The following is a 22,289-nucleotide window of genomic DNA, read 5'->3' on the forward strand; positions in this document are numbered from 1 at the left end:
TTAACATGGACTCTGTACTGCAGAGCAACTTGATGATTTTTACTTCAACAGATCATTCTCAGAGGTGAAAGAAGCAGTGAGTCACAAAAAAAACAAAATTGCAAGTACTGGGGATCACAACGCAGACATTTGGATTTGAAGCCACTATTGTGCATAGATTGAAAGAAATAGCTACTGCTAAAAGTTATACTGACAACTAATTATCATTAATGATCATATACACTTGTCAGCAACTGTACTGGAGATGGCTGCTGTGCTGAAGAGAGAGAGAGTGTTCTGTAGCAATGGCAAGTCACCAAGTCACATTGCTTGCCTTTATATAAATTAATATATATCGAGATTAAAATGCAATACTATTCTCAGAGAAAATACTGCACTACGTGGCACACAAAGTGTATCACAACACACAGTGTAAGAGTATGTTTCTTTTTAGTCACATGAAAGTGACCACACTTATTTATTGATACCCATTTGGGGTGCACTGGTGCCTACCACTATATCTGCTCTGGCCAAATGACCATTTTCTCAAGCCCCTACACGACATGCTCATCACCTCCTACAGTACTACTGGAGATAACCAGAGGCATTGCACTACTTGGAAAAACACACACACACCAGTTGAGCCAAGCCAAACATTCTGTTTGCCATGATTTCTATGTTTCATGGTGTCCATGTCACATTGCAGCCCAGCTGTCATCAGTGCAAAATGGTTTTCTGTGTGCTTACAGTTAAGTTAGATGCTAGTAATTAAATTGCTCATGAGTATACATTGTGTAAGTTTCCTTAAAAGGCCATAAACAGGCATTTGCTTCCATTATGAGAGCAAACAAATGTCTACCCATTTATCATATGGTTCTCAAATCATGATCTGCAGCTAGTGAGATGAACAATGCTATTGCCACACAGTTCTGTAGTTAGTGGCTCCACAACAAAAGATTTTAAAAATAATTTACAAATTTTGCTGCGGGTGAAACTGGTAGAAAATTAAATCTCAGTTTCAAATTTAATGTGCTGCTACAAAGAAATGAGATTATTTGTTGCGGTGTCTTAGTGTATGACTGTTTTCAGTGATGAAACATGTCCTCACAGTGTGACTGAAATTGTCCTTAATTTGAAGGAAACTACCACTAAAATGGAAACATTCAGAGTATCAGTCTCCTTTTGTTTTTGTCAGACCCCTTACACGAGGTATTTTCTCATAGTTCAGACACACTTTTATGGTAAACTACTTGCTCACTTACACTGAGTTTTAACTAAGTCCGTCACAGTGCAAGGACAGTTCAAGGTTGAAAAGCAGTTGTGCACTGATATGCCATAAAAATAGCTTCTTAGTAATGTGAGCAACTTCATTTGTCAAACGTTATCAGGGATACGTACAAAACAAGTTTCTCATTAACTGAAAATGGCTTACACTGTGAAATATAAAGGACAAGACAGTCATGAGGCCTACAGGTGCAAGAAGAAAGAATACACTATGACAAGAGAAGCAAAAAATAGCAGCTAAAAATTGAAATAAAAACTACTACTAACATCTCTAAAACAACTTGGAATTACATAAATGAGTAAAGAAAAGAGTCACACATCTTAAAAGATACAAGTATACAAGGGTTATTTGAAATTAAGGAATGATTGGTCGCAAAATGGAAAGTGCAGTGGAAGTCCAATGATGCTTTTGATGCTTTGCACAGACGTGTTGGGCAGTCTCTCTAGTATGCCCATGGGTAGCTTCATGTTGCTCTTCTTAGTTTTGAGTGCACAGTGAGCATGTAAAGACACCTAGAAAATAGTGTCTCTTGCCAAACTGGGCTAGATACCTTGCAAAGCCTCTGACATCCCTGATAAATTGAGTAATGAAGGAAGGAGTATTCCCAATATTCTTAAAAAGGAGTGAGGTAGTGTCAGTATTTAAAACAGGGGATAAACGAGACCCAGAAAACTACAGAACTACAACAATCACAACTGTTCTGTCTAAAATAATATAAGCAGTGATTAAAGATAAAATTATAAATTTCATAGACAACCAAAACATCTTTATCAAAACACAGCATGGGTTTAGAAAGGGAAGAGCTACTAACACTGCAGTAGCAAACTTCTTAACACCATCACTGAGACCCTGGACCATCAAAGGAAAGTATTTAGTGTTTACTTAGATCTTTCAAAAGCTTTCAATTGTGTTGATGAAGTTCTTCTGTGGATAATGGACTGTTATGGTATAAGAGGAAAAGCTGCGGCTATTATAAAAACCTTTGTTGAAAAAAGGCAACAATTTGTTGAAATAAAACATAAATCTGGAAATACAGACACAAATGTTGTTTCTGACTTTCTGCAGGTAAAATATGGAGTAGATCAGGCTTCAGTATTAGGCAAGCAAAGTGTATCTGTGTATTGGGGATCTCCTCTCAAACCCTTGGATTGATTTCAACCAAATTCGGCTCTCAAACAACAGGCATTGCATGTATCAGCACTGTGGCATTTATAATCTTCTAGCACCAATAGTAGCAGAGATATGGGCAAAAATGTGTTTGGAATACACGCTATCCTGCACAACAGGCATGTTGTGTGGAAACAGTATCAGCTTGGCATTTTGCAGGGTAACCTACATATCAGAGACAGTTTTCCGGGCCCCGACATGTAGGTTGGCCTGCATGTCAAGTGTGTTGTGTTGGGAGTAGTATGGGCCTGTTTTATCAACCTGCTTTACATGGCAACCTATACCTCTGACCCCTGATATGTAGCCTGCCCTTCATGGCAGGCATATTGTGGGAGTAGTATTGGCATGGTTTATTGAACTGTAGTGACGGGGCTGCACATGCCCCTGAGCACAGTTGGGGAGATGCTGAGATGGACAGAGCGAGGGGGAGGAGGAGGAGATGCATGAGGCAGGTGGAAGGTGTAGAGGGATAGTGGGCAAGTGGGAAAGGAAGAGGAGGAGGTGGTGATGGAAAGAGAAAATGGGGGGGAGGATATAGTCAGAGAGAGGGGGTGAAGGAAATGGACAAAGAGAGGGGGAGGAGGAAGTGGACAGAGAGAGGTAGGAAAAGGGGGACACAGTGAGGGGTGAGGAGGAGGTATGTTCAACATGCTATACTGCAAAACAGGCATGTTGTGTGGGAACAGTATCAGCTTGCCAAATCAACCTCCTTTGCAGAACAGTTGACATGTCAGAGGCAAGAACCAGTTTTCTGGACCAGAAGTGCTGAACACATACGTGGACGAAGGCACAACGAAAAGTCTAGTCTTGTATGTAAATGATATACCCAGTGCAGTAAATGAAAAAATAATTATGTATACTGATGATATGACTTTTACCAGTATGCAGTGACTCGGTGACCAATTTGTAAAAGAGAGCTAGTGAGAACATGCAAGTAGCAGAAAGGAATTTTAAAGAAAATAATTTACTGATTAACAGGAAGGAAACATTTTGTACCAAATTTGAAACAAATGGAACTAATAGCTCAGAGGATTTTATTATAAGCAATGGGGAAAGCAGATGTGGAATAAGTGGATTGTAATGGGTTTCCTAGGGATAAAGGTGGACAAATTTTTAACAAGTGATAACCATGATGACAAAATAAGAAAAAATATGTTCTTAATGAAAAAAAAATTCTAAAAATTATGAGGCATGTTCAATACATATATGCAACAATTTTATTTATTTATTTATTTTTGAAAGCAGGTTGTTTTTATTCAGGATCCAATATACCACATTATTCCCCACTCTTTTGGCTACAAAACCCTATTTTCAACAAAATTGCTGTTCAATGCAGCAGCCTTACACCACCTTACTGAGAGGACCTGTATGCCCTTATGGCACCACTCTAGTGGTCGATGTCAGAACCAATGTCTTGCTGCATCAATAACCTCCCCATCATCGATGTACTGCTCCCCTCAGAAGGCATCCTTCATTGGACCACACAGATGGAAGTCAGAAAGTGTGAGATCTAGACTGTAGGGCGGATGAAGAAGAACATTCCAATGAAGATTTGTGAGTTCCTCTTGGATGCACAGACTTGTGTGAGGTCTTGCATTGTGATGGAGAAGTAGAAGTTCATTTGCATTTTTGCAGCGACGAATGCACTGAAGTTGTGTCAGTTGTCCTGCCATGAGGGTGGGATATCACGCAAAATAACCCCTTTAGAGTCCCAGAAGACGGTCACCATGACTTTACTGGCTGAAGGTGAGGCTTTGAACTTTTCCTTTGGTGGAGAGGTGATGTGGCACCACTCCATGGATTGCAGTTTTGTTCAGGTTCAAAGTGATGAAACCATGGTTCATAACCACTACCAACAGAAATGTCAATTTGAGCAGCGAGGTCTTTGATTATGATTTGTCAATCACCTTGAATGAGAGTGTCCACTGGTTCCAACATTGCAGGAGTCACAGCTTTATGCTGCTGGCCAGCACGTGGGAGATTGGACAGGTTTGTGCGATCTTGTTTCGGTGACGACAGATGCCTCACCTAGTGACTCATGATACTTTCATTCACTGCCAGGTTTCCACACATATTCTGCAACCACCTATGAATATGTTCTGCTTTCCAGCTGAAAGAAAGTCAGTGATGGCTCTCTGCTTGAAATGCTCCTCTGTCACAGATGCCATTTTGAAGGATATGTATAGCATACCTATCAGAACTTCAAGAAACCATAAGGGCTGAAGCGGGAATATTCCATAATGTCCCACAGCAAATTCCACATTTTTTCAACTGAAAGTGGCCGAGAGAAAAAAAAAATGTTTTGCTTTACTAACTGAATACCCTTCACAGTAAGGACTTATCTTCCCACATGTACTACACTGTATACCATTCAAAAAAAAAAAAACCATCAGATGTATAGCAAAATGAACTCCAAAGGAAATCCTGGAAAAACAAATTCAAGGAATTTTAAATATTAATTGTACCAAGTTTGTACATACATGAGACAATACTTGTAATGGTAAATTGTTCAGCACCTCTAAATAGAGATTTCCATGACCACAACACAAGAAAATTACTATATCTACAGCAAAAGATTCAAAATGATACATAGGAACCCTACATATGGAGGAAGCTTATTTTGTAACAGACTGCCACTTATCATAAAGAGCATAAAGGAAAAGAGCACCTTCAAAAGAAAAATGAAGGAACGTCTCATCTCTTGACATTGGTATAAAGTGAAGGAAATCCCTAGGACAAAAGTAAATTAAAACACTTCCTTTTTCGTGTTGATACAAATTTCTTGACAGAAGGAGAAATGGAAAACAAAGTAAAGTGTTGAAAACACAGAATAGAACATACAGACTAAGTGTATTGGCGCAAATATGCATTAAATGAGTTTTCACTGTGTGTAAATGTCTAAATATTTTCTGCTGTATGGCTAACACATATGAGATAAAAAAAAATTAGCTTTTCGGTTGTATAAATATATGGCAAAAACATATAACTTCATAGGCTTTTCTAATGCATAAAAGAACTTTTGCATAAATTAATGCAAGCCATTAGATTTCTCATCACTGTGTATTACTACAAATTATCTGTTAACATTATTATTACAAGAATAATAGCATTTATTGACAAATTTCTAAGATATCTGTATAATTTATATAAAAGTGGCAACAGGAAACTTATAATATCATTGCAAAATATGATCTATGGACAAAAAATAAACTAAACAAACAAAACAGAAATTACATTAAACTGGTAGGTTTGATCAGCACACAAGTATTATGGAGATGCTTCGTGAACTCATATGAGAATCCCTGGAGGGAAGACACTGCTCATGCTCTTTTTGTAAACCAGTATTGCAGAAATTTAGAGAAACGGCATTTGAGGTCGACTGCAGATCGACTCTACTGCTGCCAAAGTACATTTCGCGTAAGGACTGTGAAGATAAGATGGGAGGAGTTAGGGCTTGTACAGAATCTTACAGACAGTCATTTTCCCCTTGCTCTGCCTGTGAGTGCAAGAGGGTAGAAAGGTAACTAGTAGTTGCACCTGGTATCTTCCAACATGCACCATATGGTGGCTTACTGAGTAGGTGTGTATATGTAGATCAGAGTTTCTCGACAACAGTAGAAAGGAAATATATGGGCAAGCAAGAACAAGTAAAAATACTGCTTCAGTTGCATACTACAAAATTATTAGTGTGTCAAACAAAGTAATTTAAAAAGCCTAGACACGTGCTCACTGTATTAGAAATTAATAATTCAGATAACTGATTTAAATCTCTTTTCAATGTAATAAAACAACATACAAGACAACATGCCACAGAACACACTTAATTTGAATAACATGTATAAGCTGCACAACTGTGACTGTGGAAAGAGGCCAAAAAACAAGAGACAACATGGGTTACAATTCACCACATAGCAGAGATATTGAGTTACAGATACGCACAATAAAAAGAGTCTCAGAGAGTGAGTTTTCAGCCAACAAGGCCTTTGTCAAAAATAGCAAAAACACACACACACACAGAGAGTCTCTGACTGCCGGATTTTCCATTGATTGATACACAGGTTACAGATACGTTGCTAACACATTGACTCCCAAGAGGATGCAGGCAGACACTGCAGTGCCTTAGATCTGATGCTGTGTGCGGTGTGTTTTGTACAGTATATCCTTGGATGACACGCTCATAATACAGTCACCATCTCATGCTGCCTATTGACAAAACATATACTGTGGATGAAAATGGCCTGTAAATGCAATCTTGGGATGGTGATGTTTTATCAGTTTAGCTTTGGTCACAGTTCACAGTTGTGGCTGCTTACAGTTCTACTTGATGTAGATTTCATGCATTACTTGACACCAGTGTATGAGATATCAGTTACAATGTCTTATTCAATGTTCTCTAGGAACCAACAAAGATTATCACACTCTTATGATTTAATATCAGGAAATATTGGGTTGGTTCATAAGTTTGTAGTATTTTTCCATTTAAGAAACACAACATCCACATAACAGAGACTTTAAGTCATCAATAATATATTCTCCATCATTATTTATGACAGTCTATCAACACTGGGGTACCTTTTCAATTCCATGATTGTAGAAATCATGTGATTTTGAGGCAAAGAACTTGTCAAGCCATATTTGGTGCACATTTTCATCCAGAAAGGAAGTTCCTTGAATGTTGTTCGCAAGAGAGTGGAAAAGGTGAAAATCTGAGAGTGTGAGATTAGTTGAGTAAAGTGGGCTTGGAATGATTTCCCATCCCAACTCCTGTACAGTGTTTCTTGTCAGTCTAGCAGAATGCAGGTGGGCAATATTGTGGAATAGCATCATTTCACACAGTCTTCCTGGTCTTTGTCCATGGATTTGTCTGCTATTCATCTCAGTTTTTGATAATAAATGTCAGCAGTGATGGTTACACATTGAGGAAGCAATTTGTTGTACACCACACCTTTGCTTTTCCACCAGATGCACAGCATTTTTTGTGGATGCACACAGGTCTTTGTAAGGGGAGTTGCTGCTTTGTTTGGGCTCAACCATTCCTTCTTTTTCCTTATGCGAGCATAAATACACCATATTTCACCACCAGTAACAATCCAGGATAGGAACGGTCAATGTTGTTCATGATCCAATTGATGATGAGCAAGCAGAGATGCACATATGACCACCCATTGATTTTTGTGATTTTGGCTTAAATCACGTGGTACCTACACACCCATTTTTTTAACCTTCCCCACTGCATGGAAATGTTGCATGATGGTGGCATGATCACTTCTGCCAGTTCTCAAGTACATTGACATGAACCATTGTGGATTAACGCATTTAAACAATGTTCGTCAAACTCTGAAGGTCTTCCTGAACAGGGAGACTCACTAATGTCAAAACCATCCTCCTTAAAACGCGAAACCTGTTTTTTTGCTGTGCTCTGTCCAATGGCATTGTCTCCATACATGGTGCAAATATTTCTGGTTGCCTCTGCTGCTGTCAACTCAAACAGAAGAGCATGTCGGAAATGTTCAGACCTCCACTAGGCACTCCATTTTGTAGCGTCCACATCTCCATTCACTATCTCCAAATGTCAATATGTAAACTCAGATAGCAACAGTGAACTACAAATAAAAAATGACAATTTATAAATAAACCCATAGCAACTGGAATGTTAACATGCAAAACAAAAACACTATGAACCAATGCACCAACCTAATACAAAGGGACACTGCCTGACAGTTACCTGAGAAAAAGATAATGAAATAGAAAAGTGCAAAATAAATGCTCGGAGTGTTACTTAAAGTAACAAAATTTTTAAAAATGGCATCACACGGGTGCAGTATGCACGGCTATGGGGTCAGTATAATGTTCTCCCAGCTTTCAGATCATGGAGAAACTACTAGTCATTTAAGTAGCTCCTCAATTGGCATCATAATGCTGAGTGAACCCACTTCCAGTCCTCCCATAAACGAGAAATCCCTAGCTGTATCTGGAAATGAACCCAGCTCCTCCACATGAGCGTCCAATGCACTAATCACCCAGCTATGGAGATGCATGGAGCATTTCTTGAAGATTTCTGAAGCAGGTCAAGAAGGTAGTCACATTCTGTGAATCCTGCAACAAATGTCTCTGTCCACCTTGTTTTTCTCAGATGCACTGACTGCCAAGTAGCATCTGTTTTCATGTATAGTTTACCTAGTGTTTATAACTAGTTTCTGTTTCTAATTCTCATTGTAAGATAACTAATTGCAGCAGTCAGCATCATTGTGTGCGCTGAGTCTCCATGTTACACTGAGACTGACCTGTAAGAGACATATGTAAATAAGGATGGAGTAAATTAACTACATTTATGTGATTTCCAAAACTCTTTTTGTTAAAGTGAACTGGCCTGGACTGGCAATGTGGTCACCAGCATCAAACGTTGAGCTCTGATGTGTCTGAATTTTCCTGAATTATTATGATATGAAACTCTTACTAATTTGTCTTTCTTAATCCTCTAAAAAAAATATGGTCTTACAAGAAATCACTGTGTTTTATAGTTAAATACTAAGAATTCCTTACAAAATAAGTACTTGTGTTGCTTGTTCGCTTTGTGAGAGGTGACCAAACAGCAAGGTCATCAGTCACATCAGATGAGGGAAGGATGGGGATGGAAATCGGCTGTGTCTTTTCAAAGAAATCATCCCAGCATTTGGCTGGAGTGATTTATGAAAATTACAGAAAACCTAAATCACAATGGCCAGATGGTTTGAACCATCAGCCTCACAAATGCGAGTCCAATGTAGTAACCACGGCGCCATCTCACTCAGTAAAAACAATGTGTGTGTGTATCAGCAGTACCTCAAACAGTGGAAAGTCCAGAATGGAATAACAACAATATTATGAAAATTATAGATTGCTACTGACCACATAGAAGAGATGCTGAGTCACAGAAAGGCACAAGAAAAAGAATGCTATACATTAGCTTTTGGCCTAAAGACCTTCATCTGAAGTAGAAAACACACTCTCATGCACACAAGCACAACTCACACATAACCACTGTTTCTGGCCAGAAACACAGACACCTTAAAAAATTCATTTTCCAACAGAGAAAAGTAAATACTATCATCACTTTGAAGAGAATAGTATCTGAAAATAGTGTAATATGCCATCATCCAAGTCAGTCAATAACAACACATACCATTCATTCCAACAAAATCTTCAAATTTTATTTAATTTGTCACAAACAGTAATTTATTGTTCCTTAGATAAAAAGCCATCTTTCTATCATGGAAATGTTGTTAAATTTATGAAAAACAATTTCATTTGCTACAAATCACTATATTACAAAAAATTAAACAATCTTTTACATGTGTCATATTCTGAATAATTCAATTTTTAATTCATGGTTAAGTAACATACCTGTTACAACTATTTTAGGACTTAATCAAACAATGGAAAATCCAGGATGGAATGTAACAATACCAGAGAAGGAAAGTTGCTACTCACCATATAGCGGAGATGCTGAGTCGCGATAGGCACAATAAAAAGATTCACACAATTATAGCTTTCGGCCATTAAGGCCTTTGTCAGCAGTAGACACACATACACACGAGCACACACCCTCGCACAAACGCAACTAGCACACACGTCTGCAGTCTGAGAGAGCTGAAACCACACTGTGAGCAGCAGCACCTGTGCATGATGGGAGTGGCGACTGGGTGGAGGTAAGGAGGAGGCTGGTGCGTGGAGGGGGAGGGATAGTATGGTGGGAGTGGTGGACAGTAAAGTGAAGTGTTGCAGTTTAGAAAGAGGGCAGGAGAGAAGGTGTGGAGGGGGGAGGGGGTAAGTAGCGGAAAGGAGAGAAATAAAAAGAAATTAAAAGACTGGGTGTGGTGGTGAAATGACGGCTGTGTAGTGCTGGAATGAGAACAGGGAGGGGGCTGGATGGGTGAGGACAGTGACTAATGAGGTTTGGGGCCAGGAGGGTTACAGGAACGTATGATGTATTGCAGGGAAAGTTCCCACCTGCACAATTCGGGAAAGGTGGTGTTGGTGGGAAGGATCCATATGACACAGGCTGTGAAGCAGTCATTGAGATGAGGGATATCATGAAACTTCCTGGCAGATTAAAACTGTGTGCCCGACTGAGACTCGAACTCGGGACCTTTGCCTTTCGCGGGCAAGTGCTCTACCACTTGCCCGCGAAAGGCAAAGGTCCCGAGTTCGAGTCTCGGTCGGGCACACAGTTTTAATCTGCCAGGAAGTTTCATATCAGTGCACACTCCGCTGCAGAGTGAAAATCTCATTCTGGAAACATCCCCCAGGCTGTGGCTAAGCCATGTCTCCGCAATATCCTTTCTTTCAGGAGTGCTAGTTCTGCAAGTTTCGCAGGAGAGCTTCTGTAAAGTTTAGAAGGTAGGAGACGAGGTACTGGCAGAAGTAAAGCTGTGAGTACCGGGCGTGAGTCGTGCTTCAGTAGCTCAGTTGGTAGAGCACTTGCCCGCGAAAGGCAAAGGTCCCAAGTTCGAGTCTCGGTCGGGCACACAGTTTTAATCTGCCAGGGAGTTTCATATCAGCGCACACTCCGCTGCAGAGTGAAAATCTCATTCTGGAGGGATATCATGTTTGGCAGCATGTTCAGCAACAGGGTGGTCCACTTCTTTTTTGACTACAGTTTGTCAGTGGCCGTTCATGCGGACAGACAGCTTGTTGGTTGTCATGCCTACATAGAAGGCAGTACAGTGGTTGCAGCTTAGCTTGTAAAACACATGACTGGTTTCACAGGTAGCCCTTCCTTTGATGGAACAGGTGATGTTAGTGACCGGACTGGGGTAGGTGGTGGCAGGAGGATGTATGGGACAGGTCTTGCATCTAGGTCTATTACAGGGGTATGAGCCATGGGGTAATGGATTGGGAGCAAGGGTTGTGTAAGGATGGACGAGTATATTGTGTAGGTTCGATGGATGCCGGAATACCACGGTAGGAGGGGTGGGAAGGATAGGGGGTAGGAGATTTCTTATTTCAGAGCATGATGAGAGGTAATCTAAACCCTGGCGGAGAATGTAATTCAGTTGCTCCAGTCCCGGATGGTACTGAGTTACGAGGGAAATGCTCCTCTGTGGCCGGACTGTGGGACTTTGGGAGGTGGTGGGAGACTGGAAAGATAAGGCATTGGAGATTTGTTTTTGTACACGGATGGGAGGATAATTACTGTCAGTGAAGGCTTCAGTGAGACCCTCAGTATATTTAGAGAGGGACTGCTCATCACTGCAGATGTGATGACCACGAGTGGCTAGGCTGTACGGAAGGGACTTCTTGATATGAAACAGGTGGCAGCTGTCGAAGTGGAGGTATTGCTGGTGGTTAGTAGGTTTGATATGGATGGAGGTACCTTACTGATGTAGCCATCTCTGAGGTGGTCAACATCTAGGAAGGTGGGCTGTTCGGTTGAGCAGGACCAGGTGAAGCAAATGGGGGAGAAGTTGCTGAGGTTCTGGAGGAATGTGAATAAGGTGTCCTCACCTTCAATCCAGATAGCAAAGATGTCATCAATGAATCTGAACCAGGTGAGGGGTTTAGGATTCTGGGTTTTTAGGAATGATTCCTCTAGATGTTCCATAAATAGATTAGCATAGGATGGTGCCATATGGGTGCCCAAAGCCGTACCACGCATTTGTTTGTGGATAACGCCTTCAAAGGAGAAGTGATTGTGGGTGATGATATAATTGGTCATGGAGACTAGGAAGGAGACTGTTGGTTTGGAATCCATAGGGCATCTGGAAAGGTAGTGTTCAACAGCAGTAAGGCCATGGGCATTAGGAATGTTTGTGTACAGGGAGGTGACATCAATAGTAACGAGCAGGGCACCATGTGTTAAAGGGACAGGAACTGTGGAGAGTTGGTCGAGGAAATGGTTGGTATCTTTTATATAGGAGGATAGGTTCCAGGTAATAGGTTGAAAGTGTTGGTCTATGAGAGCAGAGATTCTCTCAGTGGGGTCACAGTAACTGGCCACAATGGGGCGTGTGGTTGGGTTTATGGACTTTAGGAAGCATGTAGAAGGTGGGAGTGCGGGGAGTGGTAGGGGTAACTAGAGAGATGGACTGTGGGGAGAGGTTCTGGGATGGGCCTAAGGATTTCAGTAGTGATTGGAGATCCAGCTGGATTGCTGGAATGGGATCATTGTGGCATGGTTTGTAGGTGGAAGTATCTGATGGAGTCCTACTGCCACATAATCCTTGCAGTTCAAAACAAAGGTGGTGGAGCCTTTGTCTGCAGGTAGGATTATAAATCAGTATCAGTTTTTAGATGGTGGACTGCGTTCATGTAACTTACAAGCTAAGCTGCAACCACTGTGCTGCATTCTATGGAGGCATGACAACCAACAAGCTGTCTGTCTGCATTAACGGCCATCAACAAACTGTGGCCAAAAAACAAGTGGACCACCCTGTTGCTGCTGAACATGCTGCCAAACATGATATCCCTCATCTCAATAACTGCTTCACATCCTGTGTCATATGGACCCTTCCCACCAACACCACCTTTTCTGAATTGTGCAGGTGGGAACTTTCCCTGCAATACATCATACGTTCCTGTAACCCTCCTGGCCTCAACCCTCATTAGTCACTGTCCTCACCCATCCAGCCCCCCTCCCTGTTCTCATTCCAGCACTACACAGTCATCATTTCACCACCACACCCAGTCTTTTAATTAATTTTTATTTCTCTCCTTTCCGCTACTTACCCCCTCCCCCCTCCGCACCTTCTCTCCTGCCCTCCGTCTAAACTGCAACAGTTCACTTCACTGTCCACCACTCCCACCATACTATCCCTCCCCCTCCACGCCCGAGCCTCCTCCTTACCCCCACCCAGTCGCCACTCCCATCATGCACAGGTGCTGCTGCTCGCAGTGTAGTTTCAGCTCTCTGAGACTGCAGACGTGTGTGCTAGTTGCATTTGCGTGAGTGTGTGTGTGCTTGTGTGTATGTGTCTACTGCTGACAAAGGCCTTAATGGCCGAAAGCTACAATTGTGTGAATCTTTTTATTGTGCACATCGTGACTCAGCGTCTCTGCTATATGGTGAGTAGCAACTTTCCTTCTCTGGTATTGTTATGAAGACTTAGATGTTTCTACTCATAAAAACATACAATTTTATATAAACTGTCACTGATAAGAAAACCAGATGTTAACATAATAATTAGTATAACAATGAGGATTTCCTGAATATCCTGGCAGACATAAACATGTTACAAATACGTCCTAATATGTATTAGAGTGAAGCTCCTGTTTTGATTGCTGCAGTACTGTTCATAGTTTGCATTGCTCCCTTTGCAGGCAGTTTGTACATCCTTTGTTCTTTGAAAATGTGAATTAGCACTCTTCTGTACATGCTTGCTTTATTTCAAGGATATCGTGGTGTGATTTTTTAATGTTTCATGGAAGAATGTGATCTGCTGTTGTGACATTATATCATTTTTGAAGCTAATCTATGTGCAAACATGCAACTAATAGCTAACAAGATATGAGAGAAATGCATCTAAAGTGTGAATCAATGTGTTGTGTCCTTTCTGCAAATAAAACACATCATACCACCTAGTCAACAGATATCTACCGGTGAATATCAGATGCACTAGATTAACATACAGACTGCTAGAAGAGTGTATTGATTCTCATTTCAGTGAAGGATTAATTTTCATATTTCAGTTTCGTTGGGGAGAGGGTTCAAACAATTGTTTTGCTCATCTTGTGTCTTACATCTTGGATGAGTTTTTGTGTGATAAGAAGGAGAAGAAACTGATAAGACATATTAAGAAAGGGGGGAGGCTTATAAATATGCTTTAAGAAGGGTATGTGAACAGGGAGGCATTTCTGTAGAGGATGTTGTCATTGGCCTGCAGCACATACATTAGCACTGAGAAAGAAGTGATGCCTCACCAGAAAAGGAGATTGACGGGACTTGTTAAAATAGCAAAAAGATGATGATATAATACCATTTGGTATTCTCAATGAACTATTAAAGCTTTTGATGGCATAAGTAAATGTTTTATTTGAAAATCTGAGGTTTCATTAAATTAGCTCTGTAGATAAACAGATTACTTGCTTCACACTTTATGCAAATAAAGCAGAAATGTTTCTACATTTGAACAGAGATATCTATTCAAATTTTGCACCAGTCACATAAGAGTGAAGCCAGTAGCACCACTATGAGGATGCAAATCAGGTTTGCTTTAAATGCATACTGTACCAGTCACGATTGTTAGTTACTTTCGAAATTGGATGTGGTGAGTTGATGTTAGTCAAGAATGCCTTTAAGGTGACAAAGATGCCACTATCAACACTTCATTGAGAGTGAACTAGGTCATGTAATAGGGATATGAGAAGCTGGATGTTCCTGCTGTAATATTGGAGAAAGGCTTGGTAGGAATGTAGCCACTGTACATGACTGCTGGCAGTGGTAGTCGCATGAATGTACAGTTGCTCTGGATGACTAATTGGCACTATCAAGAGGGAAGACCATCATGTTTGGTGCATAGCTCTGGTGCATCATACTGCATCTGCGGCAGTAATCTGATCAGCAGTTGGCACCCCAGTGATACAACAAACTGTTACTAATTGGTCACTTCAAGGACAGCTCCAAGCCATTTGCCCTGTAGTGTGCATTCCACTGAGTCCAAACCATCACCATTTGCGACTTCAACGGCATCAAGCGAGAGCTGGAGGGGATGTTGAAGGTCTGTTGTGTTCTCTGATGAAAGCAGGTTCTGCTTTGGTGCAAATGATGGCTGTATTTTGGTTAGAAGGAGGCCAGTTGAGAGCCTGCAATCAACCTGTCAGCATGCTAGACATAGTGGATCTACATCTGGATGTGTGGTTTCATATGAGAACAGGAGCACTCTTGTGATTATCACACTCACTCTGACTGCAAATCTGTATGTCAGTCTGGTGATTAGACCTGTTGTATTGCCATTCACAAACAGCATTCTGAGAGAGGGGGGTTCCAACAGGATAACACTCACCCAGATACTGCTGTTGTAATCCAACATGCTCTACAGAGTGTCAACATGTTATCTAGGCCTGCTCTATCGCCATATCTGTCTCCAATCATGAACATACGTGAAATTATCAGATGACGACTCCAGCATCGTCCACAAACAGCAAGTGATTACAATGGTTATTAATGTACCAGTATTCCACACTTGTGACAGTTTATCTCACATTTACATTAAACTAAGATCTTGCAGTGTTAATCACTAAAGTATGTTAGCCAGACAAATGTATTTACCAAATTTCATTACTCTACATTAATTTATGGTGTTCTGATTTTTTTAGAGCTGTGTATATGGATAGGAAAGTCTGATCAATAAACTGACAAAAGTTTTAATCTTAGGTCACTTGTTTTTCTCACATCCATTAATGATTTTTCATACTACACCCTTCACCTTCACCTATGTCTGCCTGCTTAGCTGAGTGGTAACGTGCTTGCCTATCATGCAGCAGGCCCAGGTTCTCTGCTCATGGACTGGGTGTTGTGTTGTCCTCATCATCAATTTCATCACCACCAACATGCAAGTAAGCCAATGTGGCATCACCTGAAATAAAACTTGCAACCCAGCAGCCGAACTCCATGGAAAGGGCTTCCTGGCCAACAACGCCACATGGTTATTTCATTTTTACCTTCTGATATACCAAAATTACTGCTGTAGGTGTATTATTTTCATCTTCAGATATATATTAATCCAGCAACTGTGCATCACAGTACGCTCACGCAACATTGGACATAAACAATGGAAATTTCAGAATCATCATGTGCTATTTCTACCATAAAGTAAAGATATTAATCAATTTTTGAAAATATTATGCAATTAGATGGTAATGTGATACTGAAACTAGTAGCTCTTGTGTAATTAACTGTATTCAAAACAAATAAAAAATATTAATTGCAGTGAGCACTCAACTCTCCACCTTGTCTATGTCATCATTCAGCTCAGTGATGTATCACTTAATGCAAAACAGCCAGAATATGTTATTTTTCAGATGACTTAAGGATTTATGGACTAGTTTTCTGCAAATACACTTTCTCTTAATTTGAAAATAAAAAAAGGACAATAGCTCTGCAAATCACAGAGGACAATACCAATTATATGCGTAAAGCATGGATGAGAATCAACCACTAAGGTGAAATCTTCTAACTTTTTGCATACACATACCCTTGAAAATTTAAATTGAAAAAATGCATTTTGACTTCAGTTCTGAGAAGCTTGTACTTCATATCTGTAACTGTGCCATCTGACATCACTATGGAAACTGAATAGCTGTTGCAAAATTACTATCGACCACTGCTGCACCGCAACCCACAGAGTGCTGGTTATCAAGAGCATTCTCTAATGGGATCTCACCAGAATCTGGCAAATAAGCCTGCCCTGGGTCAGTCTGTCAGCTGTGATGCGATCTGGAGAGTGCACAGTCAGTGCGCTACTGTTGTGGGCCCTGCTATAGCTGGATGCAGCATGGACTGGATTTTGCTATGGACTGAGGAGTTAACAACAGTATTATGAAAAGGGTAGATTACTACTCACCACCCAGAGGAAGTGCTGAGTCACAAACAGACACAGTGAAATAGACTGCTTAAATATTTACTCATAAGCTTTATTCTTAAGCAGAACACAAATACATTCATACAAGTGCAGCCCAAGCCTATGTGGCCATTGTCCCCGGGTGCTGGGAACCAATTGCACCAGTGTCTGGTGTGAACAGCAGTCTTGTGTGAGCAAATAGTGGGGATAAGGAAGCTGCCTGGTGTGGGGTGGCTGCACAGGGGGGTGAGGGAGGAAGGGGGAGGTGGGAAAAGGAGAATGGAGAGGAGAGAAGTAGAAAAGACTAGTAGGTGCATTAGTGGAATAGAAGACATGCATTGCTGGAGTGGGAACACGGAAAGGGGTAGGTAGGGGGACGGTAGGGAGTAGTGAAGGGGGTAGGTAGGGGGACGGTAGGGAGTAGTGAAGGTTGTGGTCAGGGGGGATGGGAGGGGGGGGGGCTTATGGGAATAAAGGACAGAAGAATATGTTGTAGGGAGAGTTCCTACCTGTGTATTTCAGAAAACCTGGCACAGGTAGTAAGAATCCACATGGTGCAGGCTGTGAAGCAGTCATTGCAGTGAAGCACACAGTGTTGACAGTACATTCAACAGCTGGGTGGTCCAGCTGTCTCTTGGCCACTGTTTGGTGGTGGCCATTCATTAGGACAGCCAGCCTGTTAACTGTCATGCTCATGTAGAAAGCATCACAATGGTTGCAGCTTAGCTGGCGGATCACATGGTTGCTTTCATAGGTGGTTTTGCCTTCGATGGTATGGGAAATGCCTGAGATTGGAGTAGGTGGTAGGGGTGGAGGGGGATGTATGGTATAGGATTTGCACCTAGGTCTATTGCTGGGATATGAGCCATGAGGCAGGGGTTTGGGAGCATGGTGGACTATGGATGGACGAGGATACTGTATAGTTCCATCCAGGTTTTTGCAGTCCATACTTCTCACCAGCTTAGTCCTGCAAAACCATATACATACTTCTCACCAGTTTAGTCCTGCAAAACCATACAAATCAGGTCCAAACCTCCTTTCAGTACCTTCACTCCATCCATAAAATTCTGCATCTCGGCAATCCCAGATTTTTGCATCCCAACTTCCAGACTGAAACTCTTTCCCTCTAGGAACTAGAACAGTACGCAAAATACCATCCTAAAAAACCCCGCAATCTGTTCACCACCTATTCCTGCCTTTGGACCTCCACTGCCTCTTCAAGAGCCTCCACAAACTTCCCCTCAAGGCCAAAAAACATTCCCTCACAGACCTCCTACTTCTACCACACCTTAGAAACTCTCTCCCACCACCCCACAGAATTCAGAACCTAAACAGACCCAAAACACAGTCATGAACCTGGCTCCTTCTTCTGGCAGAAGAGTTGAAGGGGAAGAAAGAGGGTTGAAGAAAAAGGACTGGAGAAGTTTAAGAAAAGGGGTACAGTTCAGAAAAGTCACCCACAACCCTCCCATTCAGTTTTGTTGTTTCTCTGTTGACAACCAGACATCCAGTAAGTCTCCCCTGACCCAGGGTTGTGGGTAACTTTTCCAAACTGTAACCCTTTCCTTAAACTTACCGGGTATCTGGCAAGTCTCCCCTGACTCAGGGATGTGTGTCCCCTTCAACTCTTCTGCCAGAAGAAGGAGCCACTGGCTCCAAAAGCTTATACAATTATTTATTTATGGCCAGTTTTGGCCACTGACAATCCTCACAGCATAAAAAATTTTACAATGGTGATAACACACAGCATACATGTCTTCATACCATGCATATGAAAGATAACATAATCATAGTCAAACTGTGGAATTTAACAGAGGTTTTGGTATCAGATCAATGGCTCCATCAACTAATTCAAACCACTGCTTTGGTTCTGGAAATGTTTTCACATTTTGACTATGACCATGTTATCCTTCATATATGAAGATAGGTATGTCACATGATACCATTGCAAATTCTTCTGTCATAAAGATGGTTAATGATGAAAATTGGCTGTAAATTAGTAATTGTATGACACAGTATTGTGTCTTGCATTTTTCCAAGTATATAAATGCTGTTAATTGCCACTTGAAAAAAAAAATGTTTGAATGAAATGTAACACTGACAATGAAATGCAGTATATTGTTAATGAGATATTGTAGTGCTGGTGTGAGGTTGATCAATGTATACACAAATATTAACTATAAAATAATTGCACTTGAGTGCAGCACATGAAATTAAATGTTCTAGCTGTCTTACTGTAATTACAGTACATGACAATAATTTTATTTTTGCGAAATGTTCTGTTTTGGACCATAATTGGTGCTAAAGATGTACCCACAACCAAAGTCATGTACAACCTCACAGCAGATGTTCAAGTGCCTCACACCATTCCTAACAGTGAAATGTCCTCTGAACCTAGATGTGAAGTGTTCCACAACAGCTGTATGTAAAATTTGTTATGAGACAATCGACCCCTTGGGATGGCCAGCTTGAATTCTTCATTTCAATGTTTATATTATTTATCAGATACATTTGAAGCTGTTTCTTAATGACTTTCTTCTTCATCCAATAAAGATGCACACATACCAAGAAATTTCCTCTCTGAAAGCATTCCTATGTTATCTTGTGTTTTGTTTAGTTTCACCAATGTCTGCCAGCTCTATATTATGCTGAGCTGCCCATTTGTTACAGGTCTCTTTGAGTAGCTCCTATTGTACAGGCCTGCAGGCAGAACTACTCACTGACTGCCATCCTGCCCACCCCATCATAAAATAGTTCCTGATGCTCCCTCTGGACCAGCATTACTCAATTACTCTGCCTCATCTGCAAGCAGAGAGCTCCGTCTTAGCTAACATATTGCTCTGCTCCCAACTTAAAAATAAAATTTTATGGTACCAATAATTTCTTGCAGTAAAGTTGCAATGGTTCTCAAACAAAATACTAGATTGTCCTTTAGCATATATGTACATCATTACCCTTTACTTATTTGCATTTACTGTTTTTCTCAAAATAATTAAGGGATAAATTTAACATAATTACTAATCAGTATCTGCCATACCTTCTGCTTTACATCAATGGAATAGTCCATCGAGACAACTAATAAATTATGAGACTGAATTGGGCTACCTAATGGAGGTGTAATGCTTAGTACTGCAGTTGGGTCCCTCTCATTCTACAGCCCTTTTAATATATGTATGTATATTGTAGAATGTGACCTCATACACCATTTCTGAAAAGACATCTTACTATCTAAATGGCCTTCAAGACTGCCTAAATTTGAGTCATAGTTAGTCATTGTCTGCCATGAGAGGGCTTCATATTACCTGCAAAAATCTAAGTTTTACAGCCGTCAGGACACCAGTGTTCCTGTGGCCAAAAACTTCTCCCTAAACTCTTAGTACATTGTCATAAACACATTGTACACAGAACTGTGAAATGTACACACTCCTCATTGGGCAATACTTTTTGGATAATCAAAATCTTATTTTTCTCAGTGACTGCTTTAACTCAAAAACTGTAAAATTTACTGTGGCACACACACACACACACACACACACACACACACACTCTCTCTCTCTCTCTCTCTCTCTCTCTCTCTCTCTCTCTCTGTCTTTCTCTCTTTCTGTTACTGAGACACTTCCTATCTGAAAGCATTCTCATCTCGTTTTATTCATGGCTGAAATTTGTAGAAACTGCAGTATTTATTCCAGAATAAAATTCGGTCATCAGTCGCAAATATATTTTTATTTCACTTTACCAAATTAAGTTTTCATCTTGAGTAACCTACAAAATTAGGGATATTATAAATCTTTAGACCTTGGCTATGCATTTATCTAAAAGTATAAGAAATATACAACAGAAACTTACTTAGTAGTGGTTTAGTATGTGGCTTTAGCAAGACGGTATGAAATCGTCAGTAAATAGAGTGCAAAGAAAAACGGGTGATAAAAACACAACAGGACGAAATGTGAACTCAAAAAATAAGACAAGTGAAAGTGAAAGTGAATCTAGATCATCTGTGTGTTCTAACGAGAGAAATGTTTATTCAAAGTGTACTATAAAACCAATAAAAAGAGGGCACTTGGAGAACAACAAATATCAAGTCTGTGTGTTAGGTGACAGTCATGAGAAGGGTGTGGCACAAATAATAAATGATCGGCAGTCCCAATTTAGAGTAGCAGGCATTATCAAACTTGGCACTCCCCTTAATGAAATAGCAAATAATTGTGAAAACTTAGTTAAGACTGGAACATGTTGTGTGCTAATCGGTGGAGCAAATGACATACACAGAAATGAAAGCCAACTAGCGACAAGGGCACTTCAAACAACTCTAAAAAAGCTATCAGATCTAAATTTAAAGGTTCTCGTTGTAAGTGTGCCACATAGCCATGATCTAATCGAGGAATCATGTGTAAACAAAGAAATAAACTCAACAAATAATAAATTTAGGAAGATCTGCTGTGCTTTTAAGTGTGCAACTTTTGTGGATGCAAACAGCTCCGAGAGAAATCATTTCATGAGGCATGGACAGCACAGGAACTATTATGGAAAAAAGATGATGGGTGAAAAGATACTAGAAGAAATAAGCTGTATATCAATAGAAAAGTTCCCTAACATCCCACTCCAAATGAGGGCAGAAGCAGAAGAAATGAAAACCTTAACAAGAGCAACATTTGCTGAAGCACTAAAAACATCACCATCTTCTATATTTGATATTAAAATGTCATCAGCTGCCACAGCTAGTATAAACAATCAATCAGCATCATCCATTTCAAGAAGGAAAAGCAACAGAAACAAGAAACCTATGGTACAACAGGATTTTTGGTATCCAGCCTTAATGAAAACTCCAAGTTAACAGTGTTAAACAAAAGGAGAAATACTATCAGTGCTCACTCCCCTGTTCTAATGATTATGACTCTAAATGTGCAGTTCCTCAAGAACCAATATTGTGAACTCAAAACAGTAGTAAGTAACATCCAACCTGATGTCTTGCGTATTACTGAACACTGGTGTAAGGACCATGAAATTAGTAGTATTAATATTAATCCATTTAAACTGGCAAATCATTATAGTTGGAAAATTGCAAAAGGTTGCGGAGTCGATATTTACCTTAGACAAGAGTTAGAATTTATAAAGAGATGTGAAGCAGAGAACTTAAGTATTGAAAAGTTCATTGAAGCAGGTGCTGTCCAGCTATATGGCCTGATGAAAAAAGTCATAGCCATAACAGTGTATAGGTCACCATGTGGAAACATAGAAGTCTTTTTTGATAAATTAGAATTGTTGCTAAATACTTTTTACAAAAAAGAAACTGTGATTATTCTTTGCGGTGATTTCAATAT

At 40.4% G+C, this 22,289-nt stretch overlaps 1 protein-coding gene across 3 annotated transcripts in view; it reads right to left on the reverse strand.

The window, feature by feature from the left end:
• The window catches only part of LOC126473461 (uncharacterized), a 265,016-nt gene that overhangs the window by 2,323 nt on the left and 240,404 nt on the right, over positions 1 to 22,289 (reverse strand). The window contains exon 9 of one of the 3 annotated variants that reach the window (XM_050100525.1): positions 19,718 to 19,770. The exons of the other annotated variants lie outside the window; for them this stretch is intronic. Within the exon in view, the coding sequence (XP_049956482.1) occupies positions 19,757 to 19,770 (14 nt within the window). The 3' untranslated portion in view covers positions 19,718 to 19,756. Of the gene's footprint in view, positions 1 to 19,717; positions 19,771 to 22,289 lie in introns of those variants that run through there. 3 annotated transcript variants of the gene reach the window in all.

Source organism: Schistocerca serialis, chromosome 4, assembly GCF_023864345.2.
Source record: "Schistocerca serialis cubense isolate TAMUIC-IGC-003099 chromosome 4, iqSchSeri2.2, whole genome shotgun sequence".
In the NCBI taxonomy this organism is placed as follows: domain Eukaryota; kingdom Metazoa; phylum Arthropoda; class Insecta; order Orthoptera; family Acrididae; genus Schistocerca; species Schistocerca serialis.